The sequence below is a fragment of the Artemia franciscana genome, chromosome 15 (assembly GCF_032884065.1).
Source record: "Artemia franciscana chromosome 15, ASM3288406v1, whole genome shotgun sequence".
Classification (NCBI taxonomy): Eukaryota; Metazoa; Arthropoda; class Branchiopoda; order Anostraca; family Artemiidae; genus Artemia; species Artemia franciscana.
The window spans coordinates 18,599,256-18,626,429 of record NC_088877.1 but is presented as its reverse complement, the minus strand read 5'-3'; the positions used below and the strand labels follow the sequence as shown (position 1 = coordinate 18,626,429).

General features: G+C 35.9%; 1 protein-coding gene across 1 annotated transcript in view; it reads left to right on the top strand.

Annotated features, from left to right (window-relative positions):
- The first annotated feature begins 1,881 nt into the window (after window positions 1-1,881).
- The window catches only part of LOC136036132 (phosphatidylserine decarboxylase proenzyme, mitochondrial-like), a 63,755-nt gene continuing 38,462 nt past the window's right edge, over window positions 1,882-27,174 (top strand). Inside the window, exons 1-2 of the mRNA XM_065718157.1 lie at window positions 1,882-2,004; window positions 12,275-12,439. Coding sequence (XP_065574229.1) covers window positions 12,280-12,439 — 160 coding nt within the window. The 5' untranslated portion in view covers window positions 1,882-2,004; window positions 12,275-12,279. The remainder of the gene's footprint in view (window positions 2,005-12,274; window positions 12,440-27,174) is intronic.

Here is a 27,174-nt window from a genome sequence, read left to right as displayed (position 1 = left end):
GCCCGAAGGCCCCCCTGCGTACGTGCCAGGGCTGAGGGTATTGAAGCATAATTTTGGTAAATGTTGATGGGTATGTTGAGCTAAATAAAAAAATATATATATATATATATATATATATATATATATATATATATATATATATATATATATATATATATATATATATATATATATATATCCAAGTCATGAAAAAGGTGTGTCTGCAATATGTTAGATATTGCACTATACTGGTTGCAACTGCAACTGCGGCAACTTGCAACTGTAACTGCGACTGCTTGCAATTGCTACTACATCTATTTGTAACTATTTTTAGGGAATGTTGGGGGTGATGTTGAACATTGAAACTTTAATTTTGAAAAAAAAAAAATTTAATTTGTTGATGCTTTGCTGAATTCTCAGATGAAATTTTGGCAATCAAAACAAACAGAAATTGATTGAAATAATACTTCCCGAAAAAGAAGTTTTGCAAAGAAAGGAAAAGAGCCGTATTAAACTTAATACCAGCAGAAATGAATTCCTGTAATAATTCAAATTCAAAACATTCAGAAATTACTATTAAAGAATAAATGAATGCTAAATGAACAGAAACTAAATAAACCATGTTGGCCAACAAACATACAACAGGTACTAATATAGATGAATAAAAAAAAATCTTGAAACGAGTAGAACTTAAATTAAATATTCAAATCAAACTTAAAACAAAAAATCACAACAAAGAGTTTTGCTACTTTCCCATTCTCCCTCCCTTAACTGTAAAAGTCTAAAGCCTACTGCGTCACTTTTGCTTTACTGAAAGCGAACTGTTTTACAAATTTTGTACTTACAATCTCAAATTGATGAGCTTTCAGCAATTAAATTATATATTCAGCTATTAATTATATGTCGAATATTAAGCTTAATTTTATTAGTTCTTTCCAAAGAGTGTTCAAGACAAATAGTTTCCAATAAAACGAAATTCATACACTAGGCTTTAGACTTTCTTAAGGGGGGGGGGGTAGGGAGCAACAGCCAAACTCTTTTTTGTAGTGATTTTTTGTATTTTAAGTTTGATATGAATATTCAACGTAAGTTTTACTCCAGATACAGCTCAGCTCCAGAAACTGCCCTTCTCACAGAAAATCCCAACGTGCACAAAATACCACCCATCTCCAAAAAGGGTTGCATACATCTGTATAACAAATAGCCTATATAAAGAATGATCAAATTTCATAGCTTACAGCCCTCTACCCAGAGGCTAGGGGAAGGGATTATTCTATCTCCAAGATTATTGAATCTTTCAACTATTCTGAACAAAATGGCCATCTAAACATTTTGACTAGAAATTTTGATATACGTCCGAATAAAGTCTTTCTCAATTTTCTTGGGCCATGGCTCGATAAGATTAACCCTTAGAAAAATAACAAAACAATTAAGCTCCATGTTGACAGGTCTTTCATCGGTTGCGGGACACTGGTAAATTGACGCGGCGTTGGGGCCTAGTCCTAAGAATTCTTACTGAAATGGAGGAAGAAACTATAATAAAAACTGATAACAATTTATTTCTAAAAATTTTTTAAATAAGAAGTATAAAATGCTAGAAATGAAACAAATACCAATCAATTGAAAGCGCGGAGCCAATCAGTTTTCGACGGCGTAACGCCAAACAAATATTTGGCGCGCCACCGCCAGACATTAGCCTGCAAAGCTAGAATTTTCAGTCAACAATTAGCAGAGTTACAAACCATAAAGATCATCAGGTAAATTGGAAGAAGTGTTTAACTTCTCTCCATTAAATTTTTTTTGTCGCACAGCTCTTAAATCTAAATTTCGTATCCTTCCTAATATGTTTTTAGTCAATTTTTCGCGGAAAGTGACTTGTAAATCTGATACGCGTGAATGGTGATTGAGCAAATAATTTAAAAGGAGAACACAAGGCAGTGGTCAAACCTTGATTGGTTAATCAGTTAACTTCATAAAACTAAGAATACGATTCTATAAAGCATTTACGGTGCTAAAAGAGAAAAGGTAAAGGAATATTAAATCAAAATAAAAGCAGATAGCCTAAAGTGAAATGAGAATTTTTGTTGTTAGCCTATTATATCTAAAGAGATCCTACACTAAGATGCTCCAAAGTTGATAATGGAAATAGATCTGGTTGTTTTGTTAAGGTCAAGCAACAACAAACCATCAGGACTAGAGAGTGCTGGAGAGATGCAATTTAAGCCCACTCAGTAATGATGATCACATGGTAGGTGTGGTTCAAGAACTGTTCTCCAGCAATTTAGAGTTGGCACTGCCACACAACAGCAACTTTAGATTGAGTGTGCAAGATTGTTAGGTATGACAAGCTGCATCATCCTCCAAGCTGATTCTCTATTGTCTTCCAAGAGTGTTATGGTAGTAAGCCCTGGGAAGGGTTTTTGCATAGGAATCTCCTTGGTTTGGCCTCCCACTCCTTGTTGAGCCTCTTTTTAAATTCCTCTGGTGAGGTTGTGGAAATTATCTATTGGCTTAGTTGGTTCTAATCATTCACTACTTGCTGGCTAAAAACAATCTAATTGGATCTTAGTGTTAATGGTGGATTTGAACAGCTTTTTGGAAAGTCCTTGTGTTTGTCTTTGGTGGGGAGAGAAGGTGAACAGTTTCTGGTCTGTTTGCTATAGGTACCTGTAGGTGAGCATCATACCATTACACCTATGCCAAAAAACAAGGGCTAGGAGGTTAGCAGATTGTAATCTACTGCAATAGGGCTGACTATATAGACCATCAATGCATTTGGTGACTCTCATTTAGACACCTTCAATGAGCTGGATGTCATTCTTGTAGAAAGGACCAGGAAGACATGTTCCAAAACCCAGGATTGGCCTGACCAGAGCTTTCTATAGAAAAACTGTGGAGGATTGACAACTGATGGTTCTTTTCAGGAGTCCCAACTTTGCATTTGCTTTTGAAACTGCTTGGGTAGTGTGTTCATGGAATTTTAAACTGTCATCCAACAAGACTCCTAGTTCTCTTCCACTACTAGAAATAGGAAGCAAGACTGTCAATGATGTTTTGCCATGATACATAGTGTACTGGTACTGTGGATTACCATGGCTGAAATGAAGAGTGATACACTTTGAAATGTTGAAGGATAGAAGCCACTTTCATGCCCAAGTTTGAATTTGGATAAGATTAGCTTGTAGACTACTGTTGCCTACAGTACCAAATGGTCTAGAGTTGTCAGTGTAAAGAGTCAGGTAATTTTTTGTTTCAGCTACCAGGTCATTGATATAGATGAGGAATAAGGTCAGTCCAAGGACAGTTCCTTGAGGGACCCCACTCAGAACTTGGCAAGCTGTTGAATAGATCTTCTCTCCATCTGTGGTAAAGAGCCAAACCTTTTGTGTTCTTCCACCAAGGAAGTCCATTAGTTAGTCAGCTACCTCTTTGTTAATGCCCACAGCTGTGAGTTTAGAGTGCAAATGACTATGAGGGACTTTGTTGAAGGCTTTGGCAATGTCTAGCAGATTTAGGTCAGCAAGAAACCTCTGTCAAGAAGCTGAGTAATTAGCTTGTAAGTTTTGAGTAGGTTGGTTTGGACTGACTTCCTGGGATGAAAACCATGTTGTTTGTCTGAGATAATGCTTTTGGAAATGAGATGTTTGAGAAGTACATTGTTGACAATTCTCTCTAAAACCTTGGTGACAGCAGATATCAGGCTTATAGGTCTGTAGTTTTCAGCTTTAGATTGGTCCCACTTTTTGAATATGGGTGTAATATAAGCAGTCTTCCATTGTGAGGGAACAACTCTGCTGTCAAGAGAAAACTGAAACAGATGGCACAAAACAGGGGAAATCCTGGTGGCTGTGTCTTTGAGCAACCTTGGGTGGATTTTGTCAGGACTGGCTGATTTCTGTGTATCAAGGTTTTTTAGCCTATTTTCCACAATAGGTACAGTGATAAAAACCATGTCCATGCAGACAGTATGTTGTATTTAGAAGGGGGTGGAGGCTCACTATCTGGCTCTGTTGTGAAGACAGAAGCAAACTGGTTGTTTAGTAAGTTTGCTAGTTTCTGGCTGTCAGTCACTTCTCTTTCATCATCAGTAGTGAGGCGTTTAACACAGCGCCTAGCATGGTCTTTGCTTGACATGTAATTCCAAAACTTTTTTGGATTACTCTTGCATTCATTGGGAAGTCCAAGCTCAAAATTTTGGTACAGTTGTTTTGTTAAATTTTGTGATGCCAGAATTTTCTTGTTTCAGTGTCATATGCAGTCTAAGGTTATTTATATCTGGGACCATTGGGATAGGATGGGCATGCATTGTCACAGTATCAAATATTGCATTTGGAAATAACATCTATCAGGGAATAAAATAGAGCATTAGCCTACAATTAGGGCTATTGAGAAGGAAATATGTTAAGAAACAAAAACAATTCTCTTTTCAAAATACACAGAAAATTTTTATCTAACACATTTTGAAGGTGCTTCCACTATACTTGACCCTCTCCCCCTAATGTGCAATATATAACCCAACCTATGTATTCCCTGTTTCTTTTTCTTGATTTTGTTAGTGCTGATTAAATTTATGGACATATAGGTTAAAGCAAGAGTAACACATGGCAAAATGCATTGGAAACATAGCCTATTATTATGAAAGGTTGTGATTCTGTTCTACATATCAGCATTAAAAAAACAATATTGAAATTTGAACAGAAATATTTCTAAATAACAAAGTGTTCAAGACCCTAGCCAAGAACCACTCCTAAACCTTTTAATATGATTTCTACAGGATCTAGATTCTTTACATATAAATATTTTTTACTCTTGTAAGGGTTTAATTGCTGTAATATATTTTGACCAGTAGGCTTTGGTATGTTGTCTAGAGAAAAAAGGAGTTTTTGTAGAAATGCAGATTCATTCGTTACTGGGACTGCAGTTCTACCATGTTATTCTTTAGTTAGTTGGCTTGGTCTGTGTTTTGGCCCAACACTTTCTGCTACCTGTTCATCCCTAGTGAATCAAGCTGTGAAAAACCTATGCATTGCTTATGGAAAAATATCCCCAAACAAAAGCCATTACAACTGCAACGGTTTGTGCATGATTTATAACGCTTATTGCGCCCCTGTGCTTTTGTTTTTATCAGGCATGGCTCATCTGTTTTGTAAGAAAGATCGACATACTCTACGTACGGCTTATTTCAGATATTGCAAATTCCTCCTCCGGCTTCCTAGATGGCACCGAAACAAAAAAATAATTGCTTGATTTGGTTTAGTAGATGTGCCTTCTCGGATTCGGTCTTCCAGTGATGATTTATGTAAAAAGACTGTCAACTTTATTCACGTTTATGACACTCTGCAGCCTTTTTTCCATATAGATACTGGTTGATTAGTCCATATTGTCTTTTGTTAGTTTGAATTTTGTTTTTCTTCGCTGTTTATTGTATTTGTTTTTGTTTATTTATTTATATTTATTTGTAATACTCTGTACTTTGTGTTTTTTATACTTTACGGGTAATAAAGTTCATTCATTCATTATTCAGTATTCTTTTACCTTTGCTAGTCTTGTGACTAATTTATACCTACCTAAATTGTATGTCTATAAATTTGACACTACTACACATTTTCTGTTTGATATTGTTGTTGTCAAGTGGTATCATCTGAGTACCAGAAAGAGTTTGATTTAGACAACCTATCAACTTGCCAATGGGTATAGAGAACAACTTCTGTATGCCATATCTTTCTCCTTTTTTCTGTTGGAATTGACTGCCAATTTAATCTTGTTGAGACTTGAATCAGCAAACAGACTAGATGCAATGTGCTTGGTTGCACCTTTATGCACACTGAACTGGTCTATAAACTCAACATATTTATTTTCATAGCAGTAGGGCCTAAATTTTGGTTTCATCTTGGGCCTCTACTTTCTAAACAGTTTATTTTTTTAATATAGTTCAGTCCAATCAAACTGACCCTTGGTACTAGCCTGCTTGCCATTAAATGAGCTGCAACCAACAGGTTGTTGCTATGAAGTGTCAAAGTTTCAATGGAATCTCCTATTGTTTCTGGCTGGCTAAACAACTTGAAATCCTGTGTAATGGCCCTAAACTCTCCAACAATATCATGGTAACATTATGACATAAGACAACTTCATATTTCAACTTTGGACTGAAGCTTAGAGATTGAGTCATCTCAGATGTTGATTCTAGTGTACTCCATGGAGCAGGTGCTGAAAGTGCTTTAAATCCTATAAGAAGAGGCTGCAAAAGTAGGACTGCAGATAAAATGGATCCAAACCAAAATTGTAGCCATAGACCCATCTTATTCTGCTGCCAATGTCTCAGTTAGCATAGATAGCACAAAGGTATTATGTAGTTCCAAAGTCCACCTACCTGGGCTCCACAATTTTGTCAGATAGCTGACTTCTCTCTGAGCTACAAGCAATAATATCCAAGGTGTCTTCTGCCATTGGCAGGCTAAACTGTTACCTCTGATAAAAACCAAATATCAGTTGCACAACGAAACTGCAATTTTCAATGTACTAATTGACTCTGAAATATCTTATGGAGTTGAGCCCTGGCAAGTATCACCAGCAACCCTCAAGGCTGTCAGTTTATTTCAGTCAAAGAGCTTGAAGAAAAAAGGTTAAAGTTTGCATATGTATGTTTATGTCTTTTTATATAAACATAAAAATGATTTATGTTTTAAAAAATCTGAGTTTTTCATAGGGTTTAAGTCAAAGGTTTGTGATGGTTTGACTTTGTTAGCAATGAGAAGCTGTTGCATCTTGCTAAGCAGTCTTGTTTTTTTACCTAAGAAGCCAAGTGCACCTTGCCATGTTTAGGAAACCTTCTGCCAATGCTTCCAAACCTACCTCTAAAGACAATCTATGACTTAAACCCTACCAAAGTTAGCTGGAAGCAACCCTATGGCCAACTGATGGGGTGACAGTATGTCCAATTCTCTGATAATGGCAAACATCAGACAGAGCAAAATACCAATTCTTGTCATGGATCAAAGTGGATAAAGGAGGCAGACATCAATCTATATGCCAAGCAGGACCTGGCAGGAGACAGACGTCAAATTATTAGGGAAACTTTCACCTTAGGTTTAAATGTAAAAAAAATGTTTGAGAGATTGTAGGCAGCCAATCCCAACTATCTAAAACTTTTTACACCATGTCCAAGATGTAAAATTGGGTCTGAGAATTGGGGATCATACCCTAGAATAGAATAAATAACAGCATCTCAGAGGCAATCCCATTCTGAACACAAGTATCACTACATTAGATTATAATTAAAACTGGTTTATAGTAGCATTTATAAAGTTTTAGATGAGTGGCTTTTTGCTATCTTGGAAAATAGTTGCATGAGGAGAATGGAACTTTCAGTAATGAATTCACAGCCTACATTATGCCCCAAGAAGATGTGTCCACACTTTTACCTCTACTTGTTCTGTATTTCTGTGGTTAGAATTGCATAGAAAACAGGACTTGTACCTGTCAATAGCTATGTTAGTTTGGGAGGTATTACCAATAGAATCCTAGTTGCTCACTTTATGACCAAAAGGTGCAAGGTATCAGTCATGCTGATATATGACTATCTAGAACTGACTGATGAAGACGATAGGGATGAGATACATTTAACATGCAGTTTCAGGAGCAAATAAACTGGATCCTAAGTAGAAATATGGTATTTCTATCAGGGGACTCTAATGCTTAGGCTAGTACAACAGGGGTTGGTAGTGTGCTAGCTATGGCAATAGGCTGCTACAGTCTTTTTAGGCATAATAATCTAGTTATAATGAATCTGGTATCTGAACATAAAACAGCCCAGAAATTACTATGATGGATGCTAGCCTTATTGATTATATTAATAGAAATCAAAGGTAGAAGGATCAGTGCAAAACACCAGGGTAGATGCTAGTTCTGTTCTCAATTTTAAAGGAATAGTCCACCATATAGTAGTGTTATGAGTCAATTTAAAGTCAACATTTAGGAATAGTACCTATACTCACTTACTTAAAGTCACTTAAAGTTGTTTAGCACCATCCAGCAGTTCACCTGCCTGTTTTATGCCCTCTGTTTGCTTGAAGGGTTTGTAGTCAGTTGATCTTTAAGTTATGTTGACCACTCAGCAAATGCATTGAATTTGTTGTTGTGTTTCTCCCAGGACTTATCAACTCTGTTTTTGAAGCTATTGATGTTTGGTGCTTGGATGGCATGTTCAGACAGGTTGTTCCATGTGTTGACTGCTTGCACTGAGAAAAGGTTTGCATGGGCACATTTTCTGGCTTCTGGCTTGTACACCTTTTCTGAGTGGCCTCTGGTTTGGTTTTTGGCTGTTTTCCTGAAGAAGTTTTTGAAGGGCAGATTTTCTATTTTGACTTTCATCTTGAACATCTGGATGGTGTCTCCTTGCTTACGTCTGTACGACAGACTTGGCAGCTCAAGAGTTTTTAAGCAGTCTTTGTATGGCTTCCCTTTTAGGCCTGGCATCATTCTGGTTGCTCTACATTGAACCTTTTCCACGGCTGTGCAGCGGCTGTGCAGTCTCCAATGTAGGATGGCCTACAGTCCATACTTAAAGATTGGATGGACTAGAGTTTTGTACACCTAGGTGAGTGTCTTCCTGCTGAAGTACTTGAAGGACCAGTGGATCAAGGACAGTACCTCATTAGCTTTGTTAGCTGCTGTGTTGGTTTGGAGGTGAAATTTGAGCTCGTTGCCAATGATGATGCCAAGGTCTTTTTTCTTTATCTTCGACTGGCATAGTGTATGTTTTGCCAAGCTTGTCCAAATCGTTAGATGAGGGGGGCAGCTGTCTTTTGGTCTTCCAATCCACATTACTTTGCACTTAATGATTTCGAGTTTGAGGCCGAGATTTGAAAAGTTTGAAGTGAAAATGTTGATGTCTCTTTGCAGAGTGTCTACGTCGTCTTGGCTGTTGTACGTACGGTAGATCTTTGTGTTGTCTGCATAGATTTTGCGGGGCTGCTTAGCCCTGAAGTGGCAGAGTTTATGTGGAGTAGGAACAGTGTGGACCCGAGGCTGCTGCCCTGGATGACGCCGCTTTCTACATGACTTCATTCGGAGAAAATTCTATTGATTCTTGTTTGCAGGGATTGGCTTTTGAGGAAATCCTCTATCCAGGTGGTAATGGAGGGTGCCGGGTTGAAGATTTTGAGCTGGTTTAGTAATTCAGGGTGAGGGACTGAGTCAAAGGCCTTTTCCACATCAAAGAATACTGCAAGAACAGCCTTTCCACTCTCAATGGCTTCCGTCCAGTCATTCGAGGCTTAAAGGCCAGTCACTCAAGGCTGTCTTCTGGATAGTTACAACATTGGTATACTTCAGAATGGGAATTCATGAGGAAGTCTCTTAGAACAGTTGGATATGAAACTGGAGAATTTAGAACTTGACAATGTAGAAGATGGATAGAATAATTAGAAAAATATTGTTTACTAAGTAGCAGAAGATATCTCAGGAAAGAAAGTTAGAAATGCAGCTAGGGATATTAGCAAAAACACATATAACTTAATCAAAGAGAGAAAGGGATTATATAAGCAGTTTCTGAATGATGAATCATATTAGAATTAAGAGGAAAGTAAGGGAAGTCAAGAAACCATTAAAGTATGGATTGTGGAAATGGTGGCCATGGATGAAATTGCAAAGGAGCTGGGAGATGTTGTCAGACTGTATGGGTTGCCTACAGGACAATGAGTGCTTTATATAATGAAGAATATGTTTTTGAGGACAACTTGAAGCCTGAATAACCTTCCACATTAATAGATGATAACCAAGTCAATAAAGTTTGTGCTGTGATTTTGTGCCATGCTTATGAACAGGCCAAATTTGTGCTAGGCCAATAATCAGAGGTCAATTGAAAACAGACCCACATTGAAGTATACCAGGAACTGCTTGTTAATTCAAATGGTAATTAAAATATGCTCAGCAATCTTAAAGCAAAACGACATGGTTCATCCTCTTCTGTATCCTTCCTCTGCAATTTTTTTTTCATTAAGTTGATAGAAAAAAAATGCTTCAAAATATTCCAAAATTTAATATTTTTTTATATTTTGAGAAATTGAGACATAGCTTGAAATAAGGATTGTTTTCAGTAAAATAAAAACTATGTTTTGGTTTTCAGAAGGTATGGGTGGTATCAGCCCTACTCATCCTAGTTTCTGTTTGTTTTGAGTTTGACTTGCTTATTTATTGTAATTTCTGTTCATTTTGGGTTTCATCTATTTATTGATGGTGATTTGTAATGATATTGCACATGGAAAATTATTTCACTTTATTTCTACTCATTTTTGGTTTAATGTAGCTCTTTACTTTTCTTAGAAAAACTTATTTTGTGAAAAAGTTTTTTAATTAATTTCACAAATATACTTAAAGAAATGCCCTTAAAAAAAATAATCAAACTTGATCTATTTGTTTCTTTAGCCAATGTAGTCCTCGTGAATGTCTAGGTGGGGGGGATATGTATTCTTTCAACATTTAGGGAAGGCAGCAATTGTCCTCTTCTTTTGTAGTTTTTCAATGATAATACCAAAAAAGGTTACTCTTCAAAAACTAAGGGAGTGAAAAATCTAGAGGGGCATATTTGCCCGCAATTGACACTGCTGTCTTTAGCCATTTGGTACAAATCTGTCTCTCTTAGATAAAAACATTCTATATTCCATTATTCACACTAAAGTTTGTGATTAAAATTAAACCATAGTAGATTATTGTTAAGGTCCCTTTACTGAGACTTTGACTTTCATGACTTTCTTTGTTCCCTATTAATATGCATCAACTTCAAGGATTATGATTCCACATTCTTCTCTGCATCAAGCCCCACAGCCTCATCATTCACTTACTAATGAAGTGCTCTAAAATCTGAGCTAAGATATCATGTCCTATTGTTCTAAGGGTAGATTAATTAGATCTAGGTCTTAAGTTCAAGTCTAGGTTACTAGGTCTATGTCTTCATACTGCTGGATCTAGTGCTTCATCCATGTATCCAATTGCAATCATATTTAGTTTAGCTTATTCCCATTAATTATACTTTTCTTAAGAGGGACAAAAAGTTTTCCAATCCTCTCTGTTCCAGTAATGGCACAGAAAAATGGCACTTATTGATGAGAGGTGTGCTCCAAATTTCAGTAAAATAATCTAGTAATTTCCTGCTTTGTATCAATTACTTGTTGAATAGCTGTCAAAGAATGTTTTTCTCAGCAATCTATTTCAGCTTAATAAACATTTATCATGTTTTAGTTCTACATGGCGCTTCACTTAGGCCTTGAGTTCAATTGAGTTAGTAAATGCTTAAGCAATTTTCCTTAACAGTAACTTACTTGAGAGGCACTAATTAGTTTTTTACTCCGTTTCAGAAATGACACTAAAATATGGTGCTATCAACGCCGAATCAAAAAGGGTACGTGAGAATTAACATAGGTTTTTACGAGCCCTCATTCTTCTCTGTGACCATCCAATCTATGTGATGGCTCCATGAAAACAAGAAGAGAAGATATATCCATGCTACCCATGCAAAACAAAATTTTCTCTATTCTTTAGGGCGGGGGCCTATGGGTCTCTAGTTAAGATTTTGCAATGATGACAATTTCAGTAGTGTCCCTTGTATTTCGGTTTGACACAATGTTTGAGGAGTTCAAGTTTTTTTTTATTTTTGTTAATTACAAATTACTTTTCAGACAAATCTTGACAAAAGTTACTTCTTCCAAATTAGTGTCAATTCTCTGACAGTTTCTTTGAAAACATATTTTTAAAACATCATTCACTAAGGGCAATTGTTTGGTCTATAGTAGGTTGCGCCTAATATTACAACCATAATTTTTCTGTTTTGAGAGTATGGCCTTAATGCTGTAAAGTAAAGCCCAGATTTTATCATAGCTTTTATCAAAACCCCCAAAATGAATCCCACCCAATTTTCCTCATGGCACAAAACTAATTAATTGTGTTGTTATTCTGGTCCATAGTTAAAAACCAATAATAAATTTAATCAAAACAGAGTAGTTTATGTTTCTGTCATAGGTTTTTCCAACATCTGAGATATAAGGTCCTGCTACCTAAAATAAACATGGAACACTGGTTCCATTTATTCAAACACAATCTTGAAGCTTATGGGATAAGATTTATTGCCAAACTATATTTTACTTCAAATCCGAGTCTAATGCAGCTCATCTTTTTACATTCCATGAACCCATAATAAATATAAATTAGTTTTAAATATATGATGGAAACTCTCGTCTGATTTACTGACATGAACCATACCCCCATGAGTTGCGCCTGTATAAGCTTTCTTATATTTTAGGAAAAATGGCACAAAGACGGGCTCCCTACAATATATTAATTAGAAGCTACAGGTGCTCTAGTTTCAATCCAGGAATCCATTCAATACAGCAAAATCTTCGGTGGATTTACTATGCCTTGCAGCCTTTTCAACTTTCACAAAAACAGTTTAGTGTGAAGTACTCAAGTAAGTTGCTTTGTTTATCTTTAGTTATGATACCTGCTTAACAGTCCTGTACTGTATGTTTTATATCTTAAAAGAATGGACGAACTAGAAGTCTTCCTGAAAAAATTAGCATACCAGTAGCAACTGTGAATTTATGCTGGGGTATTATGGATGATAATGGATATTATAAAGGTTCTTTCAGCTATTTTAACACCCACCATGATAGAGGCATAAGCTGCAGAGGTGAGGATGTTGGACTATGTTTGTTTAGTGACCTCCCATCCAAATTACTAAGCACCCCTGTGACTCTTATCATGAAGTAGTACTTCCCAACTATCAAAGAAGTTCTTTTGCCTGATAGTACCTTTCTAATACTATCCAGAAAGTGCCAAAAATAGATAGGAGCTTGTGATTTACTTGCAATGGTGCCTTGATAAGTTTGATGCTCATATTTAGCTTATCCTTTTATTGTTGTAGGTGAATTAATCAGACTAACAAAGCAGTGCCTGTCCAGTGTACCTGATCTGAAACAGGTAGCGAACATTTCTACCCTTCAAAATGGCAGTATCTTAGACCTGACCAGTGTCAGTCCAATTTACTGTCATCCCCTCTCAGTGGGTCCATAGCATGCTGTTGATCACTTTGTAATTCTGTTGCAAAGAACAACGTACTAAAACCGTAAAGAAACACAGTGACAGTTCTTCCACCGAATAGGGACTTAATATGTGCCTTTGGAAGGTGGGTTAGTAATTACTCATTCGGTGAAATATGTTCACTCTCTGACGTGAGCCTTACTATTGAAACACTCAAATGCTTCCTACTTGAAAAGTTTCATGATTTTTTCTCGAGTAAGGTAATTGAGTACCAGTTTTTAAATCTGAAAAGCCATGGATCACGATGACCTGAAGCGATTTTCTAAACTTAGATGTTAGCTTCATAGTTAGGGGTGTGCTTCAACTGCAAAAATGCTACGAAACCCGATTGTAAATGTTGGTAAACACACTGAAAAGAAGTATACGATTAATGAGGAAGTTGAGCTCCATGATTGATAGTGATATGCGTAAGTGGAATTCAGCTGTCAAAACATGACTGGAAAATCTATTAGTAATGAACTACTGACGTTGAAAACAGATTGGTGTTTGATATCAGCACAAGAAGTTAATTCATTTTTTGAACGAAATTTTTACCACATATCCAGCATCGAGTGAAGTTAAGCTAAATACTCTGATTAAAACTGCGAATGTGATGAAATTAAATATGTTACATAGTCTAATATTTACAGGGAGATATGGAAACTGAGAGAAAACTTTGCTTCATATCAAGGCGAATTATTAGTCAAACCTTCACGAGAATAGGTAATATTCCTTGCAAAAATCCTATTTTCAGTTATTAATTCATTCTAAAGGTAAAGCATTCCAATAGTTGTGATAAATATTTGTGATCAAAGACCCATTTCAATCACGCCGAACCTCGCCAAAGTCAGTGAGTTCATTTTGTATCATGAACTCATGTCACAAGTCGCACATTCACTTGTACTATAACAGTATGGTTGCTTAAAATGGTGTTTTGCCGCCGTGTATTTAGTTCGAATTTCGCTATCTTGTCGTTTAATGGCTTGAATTAGGAGATGCTTTCGTTGATGTATTACTTGTTGACTGCAGGAAAGCATTTGATTGAGCACCTTGTAGCTGCTAACCACAGCTTAGATACCAATACAGTTATGAAAACTCCTATCTTGCCAATGAGAAGCTTTTGGTACAGAGCTCTGAACTTGGCGCCTCCTCCATGCCCGCGCTCCGACGCGTAGACCGTACTACAACACACTATAGGCGGTAACACCATAGCTCTGAACTATTGATATCTAAGCTGTGAATTGCTCTGACTTTTATATTCAGACCACAGCTTAGATACTAATACCAGTTTCCTGTCTCCAGTTGCTAGCATGGCTACCGCGCACTGTGTCCCAAAAATAAATCGAGTTTTCATAACTGTATTGGTATCTAAGCTGTGCTGCTAACTAGTCTTAAATGAACGGGTGCCCGTATACATACACTACTTCTTGCTATTGATTTCCTGCGTCCTCTGTAACACTGAGTCTACGTCTTCTTTCCTGATTATCTAAACTGTGCGTGGGCCAAGATGAGCTGTGGAGCCCCTCAAGGAACTAAATTGGCTACCCTACTTTTCGTTGCGGTTGTTATGTTATGGAGAACTTTTTGATTACAAGTCTGCACTTGGCTCTTTAAATATTGAAACCCTTAGAAATCCTCACTTTCTGTTGATAATGCGTTTTGGGCAGTTTCTCCTTTCTAGACCCATGCCTGCGCATAGCTTGTACCCCCCACTGCAAGCTCAGTAGTTAACATCAGGAAGAAAAACAAATTAATGTTCATAGCTTACATAATTAATTGGTTAGGAATTTTATTCGTCCTGTTTTTTGCAAGTTCCTTTAATAAAATCTCTTAGGACTAGGATTGTAAGATGGATCAACGTATAGATTGCGCCTTTTTAAAATCATAGAGTACGATAAGCCGTTTTGAAACAAATGATTTTGGTCATGAAACGTGCTTTGTTTTTGAATTGCCAATATATTTGTTAGTTAACGATAAAAACTGTATCTAAATAACTCCTTGTGTTTACCTTTCTTTCCCTTATCTTGAAACATATCGAAAAACTATCAATTACACAGGTTTGTATAATATAACAATTTATTCCTGCAAAAATTTTTTGTATGTTTTTACTACAATTAAGAATCACCATTTTCCCCCAAAAGAAGTGTATTTTCATCTTGCTTGACTGTTCAGCTGTAGCCTATAGCAAGACAAATAAACAAAATTAATAAGACATTTTCACAAAAATTTTAATGAAAGTAACTATTTTCCAAAAAAAAGTTTTTACTTGATCCCCCCAGTCGTTCAGAAGATATTGCAGATACGATATTTTGCTAACCTAAGCGAATATTCTGTCTTTTGATTTGCTTCCATACCTAACCGGCCGTAGGTTTAAAGTTTTCAGTGTTCTATTTTAAAAGAAACTCTGAAATTGTTCAATTTATCTTCCAAGCTGTTCTCAAGATACTCCAGATAAGCAGTTTCGGTTACCTGTCAGAACTTAATGCTTCATGATTTACCGTTTTACATAACTGTAAATAGAATACAAGTCCCATAGCAGCTTTTAGTGCAAAACCTTTAGGCTAACTTGAGATAAAACGTATTTTTTTCCTCTTCAAAGAAACAATTTTAAGCCTTCTTGCCCTCCGCAGACGCGTCCTGAAAGTTTCAACTTGATTCCCCTTGCCGTTCCTAAGATATTACATTGCTATTTTGATACCGTGGGTCAATATGCTGTCTTTTGATTTACCTCACTGCCTCACCGTGGATATAGTCAAAGTTTTAAGTGTCCTTTTCCCCAAAAACAACTTCACTAAAAGTGTCTACTTGATCTCTCAAGATGTTCCAGAGAATCTATTTTGATATGACCTGTCAACAAGTAATCTCTTTTGATTTACCTCGCCTCCTAACCGTGAATAGATTCGAAGATCCATAACAGCTTATGATGCAAAAATGTTTGGATGAACTAGAAACGAAGCCCCTTCTCCCACCACCAAATTTGAAGTAATTTTACTATTTCCTCGCCCCTCTTCTACATTAACTGGAAGTTCCAGTTCTATGCCCCTTGTCAGTAAAGAAAAATTGACGATATGGAATTTTGATAACCTGGATACACATATTTTCTTCTGATTCAGCTATTCTTTCACACCTTACTCATTTATCAATGTCCTCTTGTCTTCCCCCAAATATTCTCTGAAAGTTTTAGCTTGATACCACCAACGGTTACTGAGGCATTATCGATGCACCATTTTGATAAACTGGAGACAAAATTGCTTGCCCCTTTCTCTCTCCCTCCAACACCAAACTAGAAGTCCCCATGCCCGACACTCCCCTTTCCTTTTCCGAGCATTGCCTAAAGTTTTAACTCCGTGCCCCAAGCTGTTTCCGCGATATTGCAAACAGGCTATTTTGGTGACCTGGATAGACATAGTGTCTTTTGGTTTTTCACGGCCCCTCCCCAAGTAAAAACTTGGAGTCCGTTTGACCCCCTTCCCAATATGCCCTGAAAGTTTAAGCTTGATAACCCAAGTCATTCCTGAGATATTGCCGATAATTTGAAAACTCGGGTACACTTAGCATTCCTAGCATGTTGAACAACCAAGACCAACTGTGACCATATTTTCTGCTAAAACGCATCTGTAAACAATGGACAATCTACGTAATTTAGGTGCTTTACCCCCTTGTGAGAGTAAAATCGGCCGGGGGCGTTTTTATTACAACCTTTGATGTTTCTGAACAAAATGGTTACATGAAAATTACTGTTCGATGTCATGGTCGTTACAGGGATGGGCTATCAGAAAAGGGCTCGGGTGGGTGACTAGCTGTCCACCGATCACTTTCTTCCCTTAAAAAGGGTACAAGAACTTATCAATTTTTCGTTGAATCACCCCTTTCCATGTTTCTATGACTGTCCCCTTCATACGAAGTGGCTGGGAAAAAGTTTTTTGGCCCTTAGTTGGGCCCTATTTTTGGGGAATAAAATTTGTTTTTCTTGTTTTTCTTCTAGATTTGGATCCTCTTGGCGTAAGTTCTTAACGATATAAGTTTTGACCTGATGAGATAAATGGTTTTTGGCCCCTTTTTTGTGACGGGGGGGGGGGAAGATGATCTGAAACAATGTTGTTAGTAGTGAGGGGGGTAATACTCCAGAGGATACAGCCTAAGGCTCTAAAGATTATAGCCTAAACGTTACTGCACATACCATAAACCTCATTAGTATATTACAGAGGATACATCATTAGCATACTTACATGAGCCCATATTCAGATAATAAGTCAGGAATTTTTTTTTTATTTGGGTTGACTGAAACTGGTCTAATGACACGTGCTTGGGTAAAGTAACCCAGACACCTTTTGTAATACGAAGCGAATTTTAATGAATCAAGAAGCGACAAATCTGCTACCCCCTTTTTCTTGTGACACACGCTTGGATAAAGTAAACCGGCGAACTTATGTTCCCTAATGAATTAACTAATTGCTATGACATACTTTTAGGGAACATATGGTCATCAATTTCCCATTTCCAAAGACTCTCAATGCCCCTCCTCTAACTTCTTGCCCCCCCACCAAAAAAATAACGAAAAATAAAATTAATTAAACATAATAAAATAACAAAAAATAAATCCAAATTTGAAAATAAGAAAAGCTAAAAATAAGTTGAAAAAATAAAACGAGAAAACAAATTGAGAAATGAAAAAAAACTAACGAAAAATAAAAACAAATTTAACATGAAAACGGTTTATTCGTAATGCAACTTTGCATGCTCATCGACGATTTCACACGAAAGAGAAGCCATACAAGTGCGATGTATGCAAAAAGTTGTTTTCTCATATTTCAAATTTGCACTTTCATCAAAGAAATCATACAATTGAGAACCAATACAAGTGTGATTTATGTTAAAAAGCTTTAATTAGGTTTCAAATTTGCTTGCACATAAAAGAATTCACGCAAGAGAGCAGCCTATGAATGTGAAATAAGTCAAAAAAGTTTACTCGTGATGTAATTTTGCATGCTCATCTATTTTACAAAACAAAAAATACTTAAGCTCCGAGTGTCTTAGTTGCTGACTGAGACTCAAAATTTAATAAAAGCACTTTAGACTACACTTAACTGAGGAAATTGATAAATTCCGAGTGTCTTAGGTGCTGACTGAGCATAAAAATTTGATAAAAAGCACTTAATTGCAATAAACTCAGGTAGTTGATAAATTCCGAGTGTTCTACTTACCAGCTGAATACCAAAAAATCAATAAAAACACTTTTGACTGCAACAAACTGAGCTGCTTGGAAAATTTGGAGTCTTATTTGGTGACTGAGTAACAAAAAATTAACAAAAAAGTACCTTTAAATTGAACAAACTCAGCTAGCAAGTAAATTCCGAGTGTTTTAGTTGCTGGGTGAGTACCAACAATTTAATAAAAACACTTTTGACTACAATAAACAGAGGGAGTTCAGCTTCTTGGTAAAGTCTAAGTCTTTTAATTGGTAACTGAGCATGAAAAACCTTTATAAAAAGCACATTTGCCTACACAAACTCAGCTAGTAGGTAAATTTTGAGTGTCTTAGTTGCGGACTGAGCATCAAAAATTTTATCAAAAGTACTTACTACAATAAACTAAAGGAGTCCAACTAATTGGTAAATTTAGAGTCTTTTAATTGGTGACTGAGTATAAAAAATTAATGAAAAGCAATTTTGCATACAACAAACTCAGCTAGTATGTAAAATCTGAGTATCATACTTGCTGTTTAATTATCAAAAAATAATAAAAGCACTTTTGACTACAACAAGCACAACTACTTCGTAAATTCTAAGTCTTTTAATTGGTGACTGAGTATCTAAAACTAATAAAAAGCCCTCTTGCATTAAACAAACTCAACTCCTTGGTAAATTCCAAGTCCTTTAATTAGTGACTTAGCATCGAAAAATTAATAAAAAAGCTGTTTTGCATACGATAAACTCAGCTAGTTGATAAATTCTGAGTGTCTTAGTTACTGATTCAGAGAACAAACCCAGCTAATAGGTAAGTTCCAAGTGTCCTAGTTGCTGGCTGAGTACCAAAAATTTAATAAAAGCACTTTTGACCACAATAAACTGAGGGAGTTCAGCTACCTGGTAAATTCTACCTTGACTGAGTATAAAAAATTTAATAAAACATATTTTTGCATACAACAAACTCAGCTACTTAGTAAATTTCGATTCTTTTAATAGGTGACTGAGTATCAAAATATAAAATAGAAAAGAGTATCAAAATTTTTTTTTTTCAAGAATGAAAAGCTTTAACTCTGTTGGTTGCAAAAGTTGAACAGATGAATTAAATTTTACATAGTTTATTTCTTGAATTTTCCGAAGTTCTAAAAGGTTTAACTCTGTTTATTACGAATTTTGAACACACGGTTTATTCCTTGAATTTTTCGAAGCACTAAAAGGTTTAAGTCTGTCGATTATAAAGTTTGAAGTGATGAATTAAGTTTGATGTGGTTTATTCAGTGAATCTTCCCAAGAATGAACATCTTTAACAATTTCATTACAAAGTCTGCAGAGAAAAATTAAATTTGATACGGTTTATTCCTTTAATTTTTCTAACGATTAAAAGTTTTAACTCTGTTAATTATAAAGTTTGAACGGATGAGCTAGATTTGACACGGTTTATTCCTCGAATTTTCCTAAGGACTGAAAGGTTTAACTCTGTTGAGTATAAAGTTTGAACTGATGAATTAAATTTGACGTGCTTTATTCAGTGAATTTTCCGAAGAATTAAAAGCTTTAACTGTGTTGATTACAAAGCTTGAACAGATGAATTAAATTTTGACACGGTTTATTCCTTGAATTTTCCTTAGGATTAAAAGATTCAACCCTGTTGAGTATAAAGCTTGAACTGATGAACTAAATTTGGGGTGGTTTATACAGTGATTTTTCTCAAAAATGAATAACTTTAACTCCGCTGATTACAAAGGTTGAGCAGATGAGATAAACACCGCCTGTGAGCCTGGTAATAGTGTCCATGTCCGGAAATATCTGTTCTGACATCTCTGAGTTTTTGAACTACCTTTCTAAACGTTGGACCATGAAAGATAACGGAAACATAACAAAGTAATGCAATGAGATTTTTTGAAATGATGACATGTACAATGTTAAATGTTATTAATATCATTATATACAAATTGAAATATTTTGAATTCGTTCCATAAAATGATTCATTATGTTTTCTCTTGACATGACACTTACTTCGTTTCTGCGACCTTCCGTTGAATGCTGATACCCGAAAGATGGCGATAGGGTTTATCACTGGGTGACGTGTTCCCACAGGCACTAGCAAATAGATGCCCCTCTGCATCAACTATTATTTTTATAATGGTATTTTATTTGAGTGATATAATCTCTGGAAATCTCGCTCTCGCATATCCACCATCATAACAGTTGAATTGTTTCGGTACTCTAAAAAATTTAATCTCTCTCTGTCATGACACTGCACGCATAAGTTCCCAATAGTGTTATCACTAGTGCATCTTTCTTAGTTCAAATATTTTTCTTTTTCAGCATTCAATGCTACAATAACACTAACATGTATACATACTGTCTTTAAATACTTGATCTTCACTTTTTTCAAATAAAACATAAGTGTTAATCCTTCCAGTGCACTATTATTGTTGATCAAAAACATAAAATGAACAAACTACATACAATAATCCCAGAGTACTACTCAGGCAGACGCATAAAAAAACAACCAAAAATGAATTTTAAACTAGGTTACATTGAGCTAAACGTTTTCAAGTTAGTTTCGTTTAGGTTCACTAAGCGTTGCCCTTCACGCTAAGTGAAACAAAACGAACCTAACTTTAAACCAGTTAACTAAATGTAACCTATCTTAAGATTCAATTATGCTGCAAACTATAATTCAAGCCGAAAAATTGGCAGGACTTGAGGTAGTGAAAAGTGTCACCATCTAGACTTTTAAATGTAAACCTCATTGAAAGTCTCTGGATTTTTTTATGGGGCTGCCTCGATAGTACTTAGCTCGGGTAAATTACACAGCTAGTAGGTAATTCGGAGTATTTTAGTTCCTGGGTGAGTACCAAAAATTTAATAAAAACGCTGTTGACTATAATAAACTCAGGTAGTTGATAAGTTCCGAGTATTTTACTTGCTAGCTGAATGTTAAAAAAAATTAACAAAAGCACGTTTGACTTCAACAAACTCAACTACTTGGTAAATTCCAAGTCTTTTAATTAGTGACCATGTATAAAAACAATAATAAAAAAGCACTTTTGTATAGAACAAACTCAGCTAGTAGATAAATTCCGATATCTTAGTTACTGCTTGAACATCAAAAATTTTATAAAAAGCGCTTTTAACTACAATAAACGCAGGGAGTTCAGCTACTTGGTAAATTTCGACTCTTTTAATTGTTGACTGGGTATCAAAAATTAAGAAAAAGCACTTTTGCATACAACGGAGTGTCTTGCTGGCTGGCTGATTACCAAAAATTAACAAACGTACTTTTGACTGTAACAAACTCAATGACTTGTTAAGTGCTAAGTCTTTTAATTGATGATCGAGTATGAAAATAGTAATAAAAAAAGCACTTTTGCATAGAACAAACTCAACTACTTGGTAAATTCCCAGATTCTTAATTGGTGACTGAGTATCAGAGAAAAGACTTTTGCAAGAACAAACTCAGCTAGAAGGTACATTTCGAGTGTCATAGCTGCTGGCTGAGTACCAAAAACTTAATAAAAGCACTTTTGACCTCAATAAACCGAGGTAGTCCACCTATTTGGTAAACTCGGAATCTTTTAATTGGTGACTGAGTATAAAAAATTAATAAGAAATCACTTATGCATGCTGCAAACTCACCTACTCGGTGAATTTCGTGTCTTTTAATTGGTGAATAAGTATCAAAACTTTGATAAAAAAAGCACTTTTGCATACAAAAAACTCAGCTAGTTAATTAATTCCGAGTGTGTTAGTTGTTGACTGGGTACGAAAAACGTAATAAAAAGCACTTTTGGTTTTACAGTGTTTGAGCAGATGAATTAAACTTGACACGGTATATTCCTTGAACTTCCCTAAGGACTATAAGGATTAACTCTGTTGATTATAAAGTTGGATTAAACTTGACACGGTTTATTGCTTTAATTTTCTTAAGGTCTAAAACGTTTAACTCTTCAATCAATCAATCAATCAATCAATTTATTGATACTAAAAGGAAAAACTATTACAAAAGTAAAGTGGTTACTAGGCCCAAGAAGCTTTGCTTGTAATGGACCACAGAGAACAAGAATAAAACACTACTATAAAATATATACAAAAAAAAAAAAAAAAAAAAAAAAAAAAAAAAAAAAAAAAAAAAAAAACAAAAAAAAAAAACACTGGAACAAGACAAGGACATTGAATAGATAGGATATTTAACAGATAGAAGATTTAGAAGGAGATTAACATATAGCTGAAAATGATTTTAAAAGAAGAGAAGTGACATACAAATTAGGAAAGGATTAATAAAGAGAGAAAAATTATTGAATTGGAAATACCCGACGAAATAATGCCTTTGCAGAAAGAAAAAGAGGGACATCCGAAGGGATGGAGTTCCATAATAGAATTGATTGATATACTGGAGACCTCTGGCTTGCTGTAGAAGATCGTTTTGGTAAAATAAATCGTCGAGAAGAATTACGTAAAGAAGAAAAGTACCTACCTGAGCCTGTCCGTGAGAAAAACTGCTGTAGGGGCGGTGGGAGAGTACCTAGAAAAGCAGAATGCGCAAAATAAAGGGTAATTTTACCTATAATATGATCCAGCGGAGCTATTCCAGTATCATTATAAAGATCAGAGGAAGGGTAAAGCCGAGGGAGAAGAAAAGTAGCCTTCACTGCCCTATTTTGGGCTCTTTGAAGTGAGCAGAGAAGAGATTTATTATTATTACCCCAGACAGAGCAGCAATAAGAAAGGTAAGGATAAATAAAAGCATAATAAAGAGAAACCATAATATCAGGAGGAAGAAATGAGTTAATCCGGTGCAACATTGAAGACTGGCGGAGGATTAAGGAACGGGTGTGAGTTATATGCGGTTTGAAAGAAAGAAAACAGTCAAGATACACACCAAGAAATTTCACCACAGTAGCTTGTGGTATAATATCATTCCCAAAAGTCAGGGTGATTGGCTCCTGTACGTCTCGCATACGGTAAGGGGTTCTGAAGTTGACAATGGCACTCTTTCGGCTGTTAAGAGCCATACCATTTGACCAGCACCAATCCTTTATTTTATCAAGAAGACCTTGAGCCATAGAAGTGGCAGATGGCAGGTCCACCGCAGCAATGAAAAAGTTACTGTCATCAGCAAAAAGAACAGGGTGAACATGGGGATGAAGACCATCAACAAGATCATTGATGTAAATTAGAAATAAAAGTGGACCAAGCACAGAGCCTTGTGGGACACCTTTCAATACAGGCAAAGTAGAGGAAGAAGTACAGTTAACCAAAACATACTGAGATCTCTCTGAGAGGTAGGACCTAAACCATTCTAGTGGGACTCCATGCACTCCAAATAAAGATAGTTTAGACAGAAGAACATTGTGGTCAACCATATCAAAGGCCTTAGAAAAGTCGAGAAATAGACCCAAAACACACAAGCCCTTGTCCAGATTAACACGCACAAACTCAGTTGCATCAGAAAGTGCGTGCAAGGTAGAGAATGAGGGACGAAAACCATACTGATGGTTAGTGATGAGAGGATTTCCAGCAGTCGAATTAGTACTAAATACAAATGAAGAGAGTCGACGATACACTACTTTTTCAACAACCTTTGAGATGACGGGAAGAAGAGAAATAGGTCTGTAATTTGAAATTAGAGAAGAATCACCTTTTTTATGCAAGGGTACAACGGTAGCAACTTTAAATAAATGAGGAAAAATACCAGAAGAAAGAGAGAGGTTAGTTATATGTGAGATGGGATGAGAAACAAACTGACTGATTTTTTTAAGGACATTATTACTCAAACCAAAACTATCAACTGAACAACTAGTTGGAAGTTGAGAAATAATAATAGAAATCTCAGTAGTACTACATGGGGAAAGGAAAAAAGACTTCTCTGTCATAGGAAAACAACTTACTCTACTCAGGGGTGGAATGAGAACTGAGGGAAGTGTGGTGAAATACGAATTGAAGGCACTTGCTAAGGATTTTTTATCCACAACAGATCCATCAGCTTTCCTATAAAGAGATGGGGAAGATTGTTTGAGTTTCTTACGGGAGAGAGCTTCATTAATTACAGTCCAAACCTTGCGCAAATTCCCTTTACACTCATTAATTCGACGTGAAAAATACAGCTTTTTTGCTAAGCGAACTGAAGAAGTGAGCACATTTTTGTAATGTTTATACTTCAGAAGATCTTCCTGTGTCTTACTTTTACATGCAGCCTTGAACAAAGACGCCTTCATATGGGTTGCATTGATCAGACCTCTAGACATCCATGGGCATTTAGGTGTAAAATTCCTTGGCCTCTTTCTAAGAGGAAAATGCTTATCCAACAGAGTGCCCATACGACACAAAAATAATCTAGTTGCACAATCAGCATCATTAGCTTCAAGAACACTAGACCAATCATTACTCTGAAGACTATGTATTAAATTAGAAATTTCTCTATCTGTAAAAGTTCTAAAAGAAGACTTGCCTTTCTCATCCACAGTAATCTCTGTTTTAGGCACAGATAGTGATAGATAAATAGGGAAGTGATCAGAAAGATCAGTGAAAACAAGACCAGACGAGAACTTCAAATTAGGAGAAAGAGAAGTGAAAATATTATCTATTAAAGTGGCAGAATTTCTTGAAGGGTCAACGCGTGAAGGAAAAAAAATTGAAGGAAGTAGCCCAGAAGAAGAAAATACATCAAAAAGATGGTCACATTCATCATTTGATCCAACATTTAACATATTACAATTAAAGTCTCCCAAAACACAAATCCGTTTTTTAGAGAAAGTCCCCACACCAGAAAGCTGATCAAGCAAATCACAGAACAGATGTGTTGGAAAAGGAGGGGGCTTATAAAACAAACAAACAGTATCACATGCAACCTGGCTTTTCAGATCAATAACAAGAGAATAAACTGTCCTACTATTAGACACCACCGATGTAAACAAGGATTCAAGATCAGATCTTCTACAAAATTCAATACTAGATTTTATGAACAAAGAAATACCCCCAGAACACTTTGTTACCATTCTAGGGACATGAATAGCAATATAACCATGCATGTCATAAGCTGTAAAATTATCACTGTCAGATAACCATGTTTCCGTCAAGCCTATGACATCAAAAGGGCAAGAATTATCAGACCACAGATACGATTTAAGAGTGCCCCACTTATCTCTTATCCCACGCACATTCAAACAAAAAACATTAAAGCAACTATTTGAAGAGAGTGAGGGCATAATATTATCACAATAATCAATGGTGGTGTGATAATTACAGCTAGAACTAACCATAGATTCAAGGAGAGGGTCAGAAGTGTGTGCCTCTTGTTTACCAGCACTACTTGGTTGATCAAATATAACTGAATTAAGAATAGAAGAATTCATAAGGAAAGAGAAATCACCCATATTTATCTCAGACATATAAAACCTTCACAAATGACACACTATCCATAGTACACTTGAAGGTAATGGAATCATAAACAAAGAAAAAGAAATATCAGTGGGATGGCAGATATTAACCAAAGAAAGGGGTCAAATAATGTGGCACCAATCAGGAAAAGATGAGCTGTGAGTGTTAAGGCATGACAAACAATGACAGAAATTAGGCTACATAAAGGCAATAGGATCTCAAACAAATATAAAGAGACATTAGTAGGATGGCTCATAATATTTGAAGAATAGGCTAAATTTACAATATGGGACCAGTAAAATTTATGTGAGCTGTAAGTGTGCTGACGTGACAAAAGTGTGATAGAAAATAGCATACATGAAGGTGATAGGAACACAAACAAATACAAATAAATATCAATGGTAAGACACACAATATTCAAAGTATAAGACCAAAATAGATTTGAGCAATCAAAATTATGTGATCTGCATGTGAACACACAGAACAAAGATATGGTAGAATTAAGGCAAAATAAATTTGTCAAAGTACTGGCCAAAAGTATAATGTGGAGCCAGTCAAGATTATAAGAGCTGCAATTATGCTGACATGACAAAAATATGATAGAAATTGGCCTACATGAAGGTGAGAAAGTCAAAAACAAAAAAAAAAACAAAAAATTCAGTTGGATGGCATATATTAATCATAATATTGGCCCAAAATATAATATGGGAACAGTCAAAACTCGATGAGCTGCAAGTGTGCAGACACAACAAGAACGTTCTAGAAGCCATGCAACATGATGGTGATAGGATCACAAACAAACATAATGAAAAATCAGTGGAAAGGCACATATTAATTAAAGGAGTGGCACAAAATATAATGTGTAACCAGTTAAAATTATGTGAGCTATAAGTATGCTGACATGACAAGAGTAAAACAGAAAGCAAACTACATGAAGGTGGTAGAATCACAAACAAACATAGAGCAATATTAGTGGGAAGGGACATATCATCCAAGGTATTGCCCCAAAGCATAATATAGCACAAGTCAGAATTATGTGAAGACAGTGAAGAGTGAAAAAGGAAAAATGTAAGAACATAAAATAAATTCATACAAAAACAATTCAACATATTATAACAAAGTGAACTAAAATCCATCACTTCAATTCTCTGCATTTGCAGCACACAAATCAATTTCATCCTGATCACTGAACTTAACTACTCTTCCAGACTGAGTTTTATACAGGATATCACCTTTACTGGACCAAACATTACGTAAACCAAGCTTTGACTTGGCATATGAAAGAAGCTGTAAGCGTGGTTTTGTAAGCATCTCAGAAAATAGTGTCCCAGATCCTTTCAAATCCTTCTTTTGTCTGAGAAGCAGTTGGCGAATTCGTAAATTACAAAATTCTACAACTATGGGTCTGGGTTTGGCAGATGGTTTGCCAATTCTTTTGGCTGATACAACATCAGACTGGGTAATTGGTATGCCAGGAAATTTCACAGCACATAGTGACATGAACTGACTTTCAGTGTTTTCAATGGGGGCATCTTCTTTCACCCCAAAGACA